The following is a 12,862-nucleotide window of genomic DNA, read 5'->3' on the forward strand; positions in this document are numbered from 1 at the left end:
CAATAATATAATAGAGGTAACACCAATGCCGTTAAATCCTAGCTCCGCTCCTGCATCCGTCCACCCTCCGGCCTCACTCCCTCTCTCAAGGTCTCCGAAACAATCCGCAATTAATTAAATCCTAATTAAAAATATTTATCTTAGTTCGTGCCATGTATATAGGTAGCCTAAAAAATGGCAATGAGATTTAAAAATATAGAATCTAGAACCCTGTTTAATCCCAGATTTTGTATAAAGAAATAAACATAACCAAATTGTATAAATTGTTGTATTATAATAAATATTCACACTTCATAATTTGTGTACACATGAGTATACTAATCATTAAAGCGTTATACCAAAAATTTACATGAGAGAGTACGCTTTGCTTCGTATACAACAAACTAACCAAGTACTATAATATATTATATTGATATATAAATCGTTGATTTGCCACGATAAATCACCATGTAAAGGCCAACAAAACCATCTGCATGAAAACTTTTGTTGCCAGCAACCGCATTAAAACACCCACTTGACCTTGCATTGCACAGCTCACACTGGTCAATAAAAAAAACAGTGGAGCAACATGCCCAAACACAATAGCCAAGCCATGTAGATGAAAGCCCAATTTTAACAAAGAGAATATTTCTTATTAGATCCAAATAAGCTCATCTAATGTATGAATCAAACACTAACACTAGGAAAAATAGGATGGCTTCGACCCAACCTATCCAAACCTTGTAACCAAGCGTACGGCCAAAGAAAGAAGCCACGTTTGCCCCCTATGGTAAGTTAACTTAACCTCTTGTTTTTCGCGCGCACACTTCTCGAACTACTAAATAATATATTTTTTTAAAAAAATTCTATAAAAAATATTTTAAAAATTCATAATAATATATTTTATATTTTTTAATAATTAATTAATCATGTACTAATCTATTACTACGTTTTTTCGCCGAATAACAACTTACATCCCTTCTCGCCGAACGCGGCCTCAGAGAGCCAGGATATAAGTAGGTACACAGTCCCAAACACAAGTCCACTCCAACCATTCCATGGAGGAGAGCTTGGGAACAATTTACCACCAACAAGAGCCAGCAGAGAGAGGATACAACCTTCTTACCTAGATAGTGATTAGTGAAGCAAGCTGGGTTAGACAACAACCAGCAAGCTTCATCATCGCAGAGCTGCTGCCCGTAGGAATCAGACGCTCGACTGCGGCAAATCCATATCCGGCCCGGCAACAAGGTGATTTCGCGTTCACGAAATAACTTCAGATCAATGCATAATTTTTTTTCTAGCCTCAAACCTGTCTCTCTCACACACACAGAAACACACCAAGATTAGCTTCTCTCCAAGTAGCATCATTAGCAAGAAAGTTTGGCTATAGTCGAAGATCTAGTCGTACTAGCTAGCATGAAACAAAAAAAAAAACGTCTGAAATTTTGACAGCCGCATGCGATGTTTTGCAACCTTGCTAATCAGTACACAATTAATCTTGATGTTTCACCTAATAAAAAAACTGTGGGAGAGGGAGTGGGTGAAAAATATATACATGGAGAGCAGAGGGAGGAGGAGCAGGAGCTCACCGGAAATCAGTAGAGGGAGGATGCGAAATTGGGGGATCTGAAATTCTGTACTTAGAGGGGGAAGGGGAGTAGCCTGGTGGTGGCCTGAATGGAGGAGAGCTGTCGTTGCCGCCGTCGATTCTGCCATTCTGGGCGGGCGCCATGGCTGCAGGTGAAGGGAGGAGCAGAGATGCCGGGGAAGAAGACACAGCCTGCGTGTCCACTCCTTGGGTCCCAAAATAAACAAGATTATGATTGGATATTGTTGAGAAGGAATAATAATAATCAGTCTCTTAATATGCTGACATTTGATTCAAGGGATCCATTGTAACATAGGAATTTCATTTTTTTTAATAGAAAATGTTCAGTTTCTTTAAATTTTTCAATAATTTCTCCTAATCAAATAGGTCTTTGGTAAAGTTCCATAAATAATAGTTAGATATATTAACTTCTTAAGATGTTTTGGTAATCCGTAGATTTATATAAATACTAATAAATCTGGGCAAAATATAGAATATTTTTATTGATCTATTCATAAATTTAGATAGAGCTAAAATATTTTATAATATAGAACTGACAGTTGGAGATAACACTAAAGCGCATCCTATCAAAGGTTCTAATATGGCTTTATATTAACTCGTGCACCTGTGGACCACTGCCAACTAATAAACCACATCATGACACTAAATGAACTTCCGATTCAACTATGCATACATGTTGAAATTGCATAAATGAGCAGGCTAGAATCATGACGCTAACGAGATGACAGGAATTAAACTTAATCTTAAGAATGTAAAGGCGTTGACCATAGATCCAGGAGTATGGGTGATGCTAAATCCTCAAATATCGATTAAGTTCATTTCAGATGTATGTATTACGCTCAGATGGTGTAGAGAACTTTTAGGCCCAACACAATGGAGTGTGATAGTAACATGATGACGCAATAGTAAACTACTGCTTTGTTTTGGTGATTTTTAATTATAGATGAAACATTTAATTTTTAATAGCTATTTAACAATGTAAACAATAAAATTAGTTACTATAAAATTAAAAGTATATTTTAAAAAGATTTTATAAAAGTATATTTTAAAAAGACAAGATGTCGAACTTAACTTTTATAAATAGCAGATCATATTTATGTATTCAGCCGTTTAGAAACCATGCACACGTGTATTAATAAAAAAAACTCTTTAAAAAGTATTATATAAAGAACACAGCCAATGTTTGACGAAATGAGAAATTGTCATAATCCCACTAGCCGGCACACACACACTTAACTTGTATTCCGTACTAATTTCAGTGTTGAAAGCGCGAGGCGTCGCCGTCTCCCTCCGCCGATCTCCGCCGCGCCGCCGCCCCGCCCCGTGCCGCCGGTGAGCTCATCCCTAGCCTCGTTCTCTTGCTCTTCTGGATCAGGAGGAAGCGCTTATTCTCCCGCTAGGTTGGTCTGTGCGTGCACCACCGGAGGTGTTTGGGTCGGGTGGAGAGCGAGGTTGTCGACTGGCGCGGGGAGGAGGGGGGTCTGCCTGCTCATGCTGCGGACCGGCCGGAGCCCTCGGCGACGGGCATTGAGGCGCGGGGCGGAGGGGGCTGCTGGTGTGCAGGCTGGCGAGGTAGGGTGGCGGAGGCGCGGGGAGGGACTGGGTGGGAGTAGCGGCCAGCCATGGGGAACAGCACCTCCAGGGTCGTCGGCTGCTTCGCGCCGGCGGACAAGGCCGGCGTCGACCTGGAGTTCCTGGAGCCGCTGGATGAAGGGCTCGGCCATTCCTTCTGCTATGTGCGGCCACCTGCGGCCGTCACCGATTCGCCGGCCATCACGCCGTCCAACTCCGAAAGGTACACGCTCGACTCCAGCGTGCTGGACTCGGAGACCCGCAGCGGGTCCTTCCGGCAGGAGGTTGCCGACGACCTGGCGGCCGGGTTGCAGAGGCCGGCCAAGAGCTTCTCGGAGACCACCTTCCGGACGATATCGGGGGCCTCGGTCAGTGCGAACGCTTCATCTGCCCGGACAGGCAATCTGTGTGTGTCCCTTGCTGGTGATGTGCAGGAGCCTGCTGCCACGTTCGAGAGCACCGCATCATTCGCCACTGTTCCATTGCAGCCGGTGCCGCGGGGATCAGGGCCGCTCAATACATTCTTGTCAGGGCCGCTAGAGAGAGGATTCGCGTCCGGGCCACTGGACAAAGGTGCCGGGTTCATGTCCGGGCCATTAGATAAAGGAGTTTTCATGTCTGGTCCTATTGACAGCGGCAACAAAAGCAATTTCTCAGCACCTCTTTCGTATGGTCGGAGGAAGGCTGGCCTCGGACAGCTTGTGCGTAGCATTAGCAGACCGATGAGAAGTGCGCTGTCAAGAACATTTAGCAGGAGCTCACAGGGTCCTGGTTGGGTCCAAAAATTTCTGTTGCATCCTATGGCTCATCTAAGCTTGTCGAGGGATGCAAAGTGCACGTCAGAAGGTTCACATAATGGCTTGGAATCTGGGTTACCTGAACCTGAGTATAGCGTAACGAGGAACCTGCAGTGGGCTCATGGCAAGGCAGGAGAGGATAGGATTCATGTTGTTTTATCTGAAGAGCAAGGGTGGCTATTTATTGGAATTTATGATGGATTTAGTGGTCCTGATGCACCGGATTTCTTAATGAGCAACCTATACAAGGCCATTGATAAAGAACTGGAAGGACCTCTCTGGGTTTATGAAGACAGTCCTGAAAGGAGTGCTCATGCATCTACTCTTGGAGAGGATGAATCAGCTGCAGCTCCTCATGACCTGCCTAATGGAGGTGACATTCAGTCCCATACTGAAAATGTTAAACCAGAACAACTTGCTGATCTTGAAAAAGAAAATATATCCAATGGGAAGATAAGTGATGATGGTGATTTGCAAGTTCAGTCGGGCTTGAACACCGGTGCGCAGAGAGATTTAGTATCACAAATTTCAAGTAATCATAGGTTAAATGCTGGTGAAATAGTTGAGGAAAAGGTGGGGGATGATGTGGGGAATAATCTCCAGGGTACAGAATCTTATAACTCAGGCAGAGATATTTCAAATATAGATGTAAACACTAGCTGTAGTTGTACATCAGAACATAGTACTTATTGTAATGAAGATGTCAAATCATCAAAAGAAATCAGAACAAGCAAACGACTTTTTGAGCTACTTGAGATGGAATTGCTTGAAGAATATAATAGAAATATTTCCAAATCGTCACTAGAGGGAAGGAAAGGGAGGAATTTATTTAATATGCAAGCAGGAACTACAGAGGAAAGCTCTAGGGATATAGCAGAGCTCTCAAGGTGTTCATTGGCAGAATCTGGAGAATGCCTTGTTGATTTTGAGAATGATAAACATTCAAGAAGAGACGATAGTGTGCTTGGGGTTGATCCAAAAGAGTGTAATGAATGTTCAATTTCATCATCATCATCAGGGCACAAGCAAATTCTGAGAAGATATTTGTTTGGGTCAAAGTTGAGGAAGTTGTACAAGAAGCAAAAACTATTGCAGAAGAAGTTTTTCCCTTGGAACTATGATTGGCATAGAGACCAACCTCATGTTGATGAAAGTGTTATCAAACCTTCTGAAGTCACTAGGAGATGCAAGTCAGGACCAGTAGACCATGATGCTGTATTAAGGGCAATGTCCCGGGCACTTGAAAAAACCGAGGAAGCATACATGGACATAGTGGAAAGGGAGCTTGATAAAAATCCAGAGCTTGCTTTGATGGGTTCATGTGTGCTTGTGATGTTGATGAAGGATCAGGATGTATATGTTATGAACCTCGGAGATAGTCGAGTTATCTTGGCACAGGATAATGAGAAATACAACAACTCAAGCTTCTTAAAAGGTGATTTAAGACATCGAAACAGGTCAAGAGAGTCACTTGTCTGCGTTGAACTTGATAGGATATCTGAGGAGTCACCAATGCATAATCCTAACAGCCACCTAAGCAGCAACACCAAAACTAAGGAACTGACTATTTGTAAATTAAAGATAAGAGCAGTTCAACTATCGACAGACCATAGTACAAGTGTTGAGGAGGTATGTTTCTGATATTTGATTGTTGCATATCTTTCATTTGATACTAGTGTATTCTGTCCTGCATGACAATTTGGTGGTTTTGATTCATCCGTCAATCATGCATATTATCTAGTTCTTTATTGTCATCTTTTTAATCTCCCTGAAAATCTCGGTAGGATATTAAATTGCCGTGTGCCTGAGCTACAAGGTATTGTATGTGCGTGATGCTATATAATGTGTCCTTACAGTGAATTTGATGGTGTTGATTGTAGTCTGCTTCTAAAAAAGAATGTAGATTTGACCATACTACTTGGGTTAAAGTTAATGGTAAGTAGCCAACAGAAGACAATAATTGATTATTTTATTTGGAAAAGAAAAATATGATAGTTTCATAGTTATACTGTATGCTATCTTTGTCCTGGTCAACAAAAATGAAGCTTATGAGCTATCAGGATGGTCTAGATTATTACTTGTCTTTCTCTCATGACATGTCAAAAAATGAATTGATTTTCATTAGAAACTTATATGCATATGTTTGTACCTGGAAACACAGTAGACCTACTCTTGTTGAGTTTGTAATGTTTGTTCATCTGCTTTGAGCCATACTTGGAGGATGAAAGCTGCCCTGGGCAGGTCTTTTTTGAACTTGGCATGCCGCATGCAAATTGAGTTGTCCTAGGATTACTAAATAGTAATGCTATATTTTGTTAACATGAATCATGGTTGCCGATTTATACTTCGAAATTCCCCAAAAAACAAATTTGTTTCAGATTGACCAGAGCCAAACTCAGGTACATAAAACAAGATTCTCATTCCGTATACCTTTTATTTAAGAAAGACTCTATTTTTTAACTCTGTCTCTTTGGGTCCTCACATAAACATCCTTTCAATAATAAGAACTTATTTCTTACGAATCTGTTGGCAATGCCACCTTAATAGTACTTTGGCCCTCTATTTTCATCTCAAGAACATTTCTCTCGATAGTTTTCTTAATTTTGAAAATAATAATTCAACTTGCAAATACACCTTCTGAAAGAATAAATAGTATTTTTTTTTCAAAATGTCTTTGGAGGCAGTGATAAAGCTATTCTGAATATTCAGGCATGTTATTTGGAACAGTGTCCTGATGTGTTGTTTATTACGTTGTGATGTAGATGATGTAGATGAAATCAAGCATATGTATGGACTATATATTCCTTGGAGAAATCATCTTCTGTGTTCTGACTAACTGTTAGAACAGGATGTGAAATGGGCAATGTAAATTTTGTTTCATCTTTCCACAGTATGAATCCTTCATTATTTGACGTTTGGAGAACTAAGTTTACTTCTCCCAACGTCAAATACTTTTGACTAGAGGAAGCATCTGGATTGAAATACCTAGGTTGTTTGTTTAGTTTTTGCATTTATAAAGTTAGGCTTACCATTGTATCTTGTAGTCTACTTTAAAGATGATAGTTATTTGACTGATTATTCTATCTTGTTCATTGTTCTTTCTATGTTCTCTGCAGGAAATCTCGAGGATCAGGGCAGAACATCCTGATGACCCTAAATCTGTATTTAATGACAGGGTGAAAGGACAGTTGAAGGTTACTAGAGCATTTGGTGCAGGCTTTCTAAAGAAGGTAGCTTATAGAGTTTTTTTTAATGTCCATGGTTGTTGTTCACTGCTTTATGTCCAAGGTTCTCAAAATCTCTATTCAAATCTTGAATAGGGTGGAACAGTTTGATCCTTGGTAGAATCTTAATATGTTAGTATTATGGTCAATTATAGATGGGAAAGTGTGATAGGTAAAATATGAACCGCCTTTCTGCAGCACCACAAAAGCAGGGGCTATATAGATATTCTCAAGTAATTATATGTCAATTGTTTATTATTTTTTCTTTTTGCGATCAATATAAGAGGGAACTGTAGGGGTTCTGTACTTTTATTTGCTTTGACTTAACATTATAACATCCTATATTTTTTTTTTCATTAGGCATGCAAACCAAACAGTGGTGAGGTGTCCTGATGCACGCATTACAATTGGCTTTTGTTTTTTCAGACTTCAGTGATTGTGTTGAAAATCTGAACTGTCAGTATCAATATAACAACAGAAAAGCAATATGGCACCATCTAATCAGACAATTGAAGATTAATCGTTAATGTAAATTATTTTTCCAGGGATTTTAGTTGATGTACTTATTAATTCTTTTTGAAATGTGGTCTTTAACAGCAATCCTAGAATATGGCACACATTTGTAATCTTAGAAATTCACAAAGGTGTTTTCATATATGTTGGAATTTCAAATATCATATTACAATTTAGTATTCTATCATGCAAGTGGTTAAGATATCTTCTTTGCATGTTGCAGCCAAAATTTAATGACATGCTACTTGAGATGTTTCGCATCGACTATGTTGGAACATCATCATATATCAGCTGCAACCCTGCTGTCCTTCACCATCATCTTTGCTCAAATGATCGGTTTCTTGTCCTGTCCTCAGATGGGCTGTATCAATATTTCACCAATGATGAGGTAGTTTCACATGTTGCATGGTTTATGGAAAATGTACCAGAGGGTGACCCTGCACAATATCTTGTAGCTGAGCTGTTATGCCGTGCAGCAAAAAAGAATGGTGAGTTCTGTCTTTATACAATGTAGCATGTAGCATTTGGTTCATACAAATACATGGCGCTTTATTCTGAGTACATATTCATTTTATCTATGTCATCATTGAGAGTATTAGGCTAAAGTAGAATCAACTAGATCTCTTATGGTCCATGATATCTAGAACCTAACAACAGACTAGACTGCTGATAGTTTTGTTATTAGTGCCTCTTTACATTTCTATGTTAATATGGCTGAATTTTGTAATGTCATTGGATGCCATCTGCTCATTCTGTTTGATGATCTACACCATAGTTGCAATTGCTGGGACACTTTCATGCACTGCCTTGTTACCTTTGAACCCTTCCTAGTTCTGTTGAAATTTTTGAAACAATTCACAGTCCTATTAGGACTCTGAAATTGTCCTACTGTATTTACAGGAATTGAACCAACATTTCTTTACCATATGAGCTATTTTAGTAACTCCTGGGGAATTCCTTTTGTCTTGAAATATGATATGTATGTTTGTGTGAGCTGAATTGTATGTAGCTATTTTTTCCAGCTTTGAAGTATTGTGATTATCATTCTCCAAAAGCTAGTCCTTTTATCTTGGTTATTGTATGATCATGCAGGCATGGATTTTCATGAATTGCTAGATATCCCTCAGGGCGATCGCCGAAAATACCATGATGATGTTTCTGTTATGGTAATTTCTCTTGAAGGCCGAATTTGGCGCTCTTCTGGATGAGCATCAAGATGAGACTTGGTGTTCCTTGCAGCCTCGCTTAGCGTAGTGAATTATCAATCAGAAAAGGGCATCATTGTCTTCAGTTTTTGAACTTCTGTTCAAATTTCATTTGGCAATACATGTTCCTTTTCTGACTTAACATTTTGGATTTGTGGTGCATGCTTGACCAGTCCAAGGTTCAGTTATACAGGTTTCTTGTCTCTTATTTGTAAAAAAGGTTCATTTTTTTAGTAAAAAGGGTTCATTTTTTTAGTAAAAAGGGTTCATTTTTGGTGAGGATTTCTCTTCCCTGTGCCCTCGGTTCCCTTATCTTCTGCATATTGTGTATGTTTGTTGTTTCGTCCCTTCATTTGCAAACAGGGTATGGGGCATAAGAATTTGTGCATTATACAACTGCACAGCATCACTCCATCTGTAATAGTAATAGACCGTTTAGGGGCATACGGCCGGAGGTTGTGCACTGCACAGCAGCCTCGTGCAATTTGATGCCCATTGTCACGCTTTCCTTCATGAGCCAATTTGGCTGTTTCATCTGTAATTTATTTGTTTTCGCAAAATCTCAGCACTCTACTGAGGTCACAACTTACAACACTCTTCTGATCATTAATGATCAGTGCCTTTTTCATTTAATTTTCTGGACTTAGAATTCTTATCTTGATCATGTGTGATCAGTGCTCTTTCAGTTTCTTTTTTTTTCCTGGGCTCAGAATTCTTCTTGGGAGTTGCTACTAGAAGAAGAAGCAAGTGTCAGCAGTGAATATATGAGACCTCTGCTATTTGGTATGTTCTGATATCCTCCCCTGTAGGAAGGAAAACTGGAAATGGAAGACTTTTTTTTTCTTTTTGGGCAGATGGTCACTGCATATTCGTGCAAATTGTAGATTAAATATATACATGTTTGTTGCTATTTTCCTTTCAAAGGGGTAGTTTTCGGCACTGTTTGAGCTACCTGCTCCTTTGGAAATTCTGTTTAGGATAAGTTCGTGGTGACGTCGATCAATTATTCCTCTACTGAAAATATTGGATCCGTTATGCACCAAACTTAATGCTGTACAAACTTTAGCGTGTTTATGCAGTGGTGTGCTATGTCCATAATTTTGTTCTTGGGGTATGATTAATGGAGGACAGTTTGAGCAGTGAGTGAGTTGTTAGTACGATTGACCAAGTATGTACTTCGCCCACTAGAAAGTTGTACAATTTACTTTCAGTACGATCTCCTAGATAATGTACTGTAGTACTGCACTAGCTGTGTCTGACAGATGCATCTAAACTCTGTTGTTAGCAGCATTTTAAGTCCAAGTCTGTGACGCCCTTTTTGAAGCTACTTATCAGGATTGTTGTCATTAGTTATTTGCTTCACACTTTTAAAGTACGTTTTCTATTAAAAAAAACCCTTATAAGTACTCCATTCATTCTAAGAGGCAATTATTTTTAGGATTTGGATGTTGTTTTAAAATATGAGCATTTTTTATACTATTCATAATACTATTCTTGCTATTTGTTATATCAATTATTTATTATTAAAATTATTCATATTTCATCCATCCTCCTGTATTCATCCATTCCTTATTTATTGAGGAACATTCTAATTGCTTTCTCTTATCCTTTATCTCTGCTAAATAAACTAAAAAATACTTATGTTTTGAAACGAATGCAGTATTTGGTAAGTTTACCACTAAAATATTTAATTTATCCTTATAATTAGATAGATTATACGTTTCAAACGGAGTGCTCATTCCGAACTAAAATCCAATCTCATTCTGAACTAAAATTCCGTCTCATATCATGACATGTATTCGGAAGGGCTAATTTTTGGATCTCTTCCATGCGCTGTGAAAACAAACAAAACGAATTTGGCGTTAAGATTGTGAAGCTAAAAGATACAGTGACACACACTGCCTCCAAAATAATCAAATTTCAGATCACAGAATTCAAGACTTGAACGAATTAATATCCAGGGGTGGCAGAAGTCGTCTATATCTTGCATAAAAATTCAGAACGCTTTGACCCCAATCGTTTGAAAAATCTGCGCATATCTTGCATGTTGCAGCTCCCAATCTCTGAAACCGCAGAAGGTCCAGCCAACTGGCAGAATCAAATTTCGCTGTGCTCTCTTTTACTAGGAAAATCCATGGACGCTTGACGGATTAGCTGGTCTTGTTAATTAATATTAATGGGATCTTGGATCCCCAGCTGACTTTGCACTAAGCAAACGCATTCGAGTAGGCATTACGCTGCACGGTTGCTCACATAGCTAGTAGAATAATATTGTGAACTAACTCACTAATTCATCACTATCTTTGTGCTATGATCTTGCCCATCACTAACATTATTATAGTATAAAAAAAATCAACACCGAAGGAAAGCATCAATACAGTTGGTATAAGTAGTGGAAGAAAAATTTAGCATTATTTTTCCCTTAATTATCGCATTTTTCCTATATTAATCGAAGTACATCACACTTTCCTATATTAATCGAAGCATATGTCAAATGTACAAGAAAAAAGGTGTATATATATATATATATATATATATATATATATATATATATATATATATATATATATATATATATATATATATATATTGACGAACTGCACTGTAATCAAGTGTAATATTAATTTAATTTGGAGAAAAGAAAAAGGCATCGAAAAATATCCCAATGGTCGAGCGAGAAGAAGAAAAGTCAAACGATGATGCAGCCGTAGCCTTCGGCCTCGTCCTCGTAGACGACGACGCCGCGGCCGCCCCCGACGCCGGCGGGGGCGGCGGCGCACTGGCAGGGGCGGCAGGAGTTGCAGCCGGGGCAGCACGGCGACGGCGGCGGCGGCGGCTTGCAGGGGGGCTCGTCGGGCTTCTTGGGAGGGTCGGGCTTCTTGGGCGGGTCGGGCTCCTTCTCCGGGCCGACGCTGACGACCTCCGCCGCGAACTTGGCCTTGCGCAGCTCGCTCACCACCTGCACCACGTCCACCTCCCCCACCACCGTCATCGTCCCCTTCTCCTCGTCCGCCGCCAGCGACTTGATCCCTACCCACCCACGCACGCACGCACATAAATTATTAAGCTCCACCCACCCACCTCGAAACCTTTAATCATCTCAGGCAGCAGCGGCGGCGGCGCCATGGAACCTGGGATCTTGGCGACGATGGCCATGGCGGCCGCCTTGCACTTGGGCCGGACGATGTCCACCTTGAGCACGATCTTCTGCAGGTCGCAATCACCACATGGTGCAAGATTAACTAACTAACTAGGGCTCTAGATTCTAATTGCAATGCATGTCACTCACTCCCTACGCGAGCTGACCTTGGACATGGCGATCGACGGCCGACGAGGAAGAAGACGACGGAAACGAAGGCGAAGGCGAAGGCGAAGAGGAGAAGGTGAGCTACTTACTTCAGCTCAGCTCGATCGATCGGATAGAGAAAGAGGGAGAGGTGTTGCGTGTTTCTCACTATTATTGAAAATTGAATCCGTGGATCGAATCCCAGAGCATCACTTTTCCACTCGATTAATTTATCGCCGAAATGGGTCAACAGCTTCAACGAATTCATTGTTTTCTTCTCTCTTCCTGAGCAGTGTACTCCAATAGATAACACATTTCACATTTGTTCTTCTCCTTCTCACAGCCGGCGGTGTCAGATCGATCGTACCTTTGTAAATATTTTGTTTCTGGTGATTGATTCGATATGAATCAGTGTTATTGTTTAATAAATGGATCAAAACAGACTGTAGCAAAAAAAAAATACAGCTAGTTTTTTTTTTTGGTCTCAAGCCAGATATTGTGATCTTAAAGAATCAGTACTTGTTTATTAATTTCGAGTGATCGATGATAACGATTTGTCTCAATCAGCCGCCTCTGACATTTATTTAATCTTCTCCCTACAATGTGTTGTACTAGTGCAAAGGAGATAATATAATAATCTTCAATGACTCACCAATTCCTTATCTTTTTTTTTT

General features: G+C 40.0%; 2 protein-coding genes across 2 annotated transcripts; one reads left to right on the top strand and one right to left on the bottom strand.

Annotated features, from left to right (window-relative positions):
- The first annotated feature begins 1,043 nt into the window (after positions 1–1,043).
- On the top strand, positions 1,044–10,210 carry LOC102716113 (protein phosphatase 2C 32). The gene is made up of 5 exons (XM_040521867.1): positions 1,044–1,230; positions 2,851–5,589; positions 7,077–7,190; positions 7,921–8,185; positions 8,790–10,210. The coding sequence occupies exons 2-5, from the start codon at positions 3,214–3,216 to the stop codon at positions 8,903–8,905; spliced, it is 2,871 nt and encodes a 956-aa protein (XP_040377801.1). The 5' UTR covers positions 1,044–1,230; positions 2,851–3,213; the 3' UTR covers positions 8,906–10,210.
- A 1,300-nt stretch (positions 10,211–11,510) lies between these two features.
- Positions 11,511–12,485, bottom strand: LOC107303763 (heavy metal-associated isoprenylated plant protein 43-like). Its single transcript, XM_015834426.2, has 3 exons — positions 12,209–12,485; positions 12,034–12,109; positions 11,511–11,932 (listed from the first exon to the last, which is right to left on the bottom strand). Exons 1-3 carry the CDS (start codon positions 12,215–12,217, stop codon positions 11,592–11,594), a joined length of 426 nt encoding a protein of 141 aa, XP_015689912.2. The 5' UTR covers positions 12,218–12,485; the 3' UTR covers positions 11,511–11,591.
- Between the last annotated feature and the right edge of the window lie 377 nt (positions 12,486–12,862).

The sequence above is a fragment of the Oryza brachyantha genome, chromosome 3 (genome assembly GCF_000231095.2).
Source record: "Oryza brachyantha chromosome 3, ObraRS2, whole genome shotgun sequence".
In the NCBI taxonomy this organism is placed as follows: domain Eukaryota; kingdom Viridiplantae; phylum Streptophyta; class Magnoliopsida; order Poales; family Poaceae; genus Oryza; species Oryza brachyantha.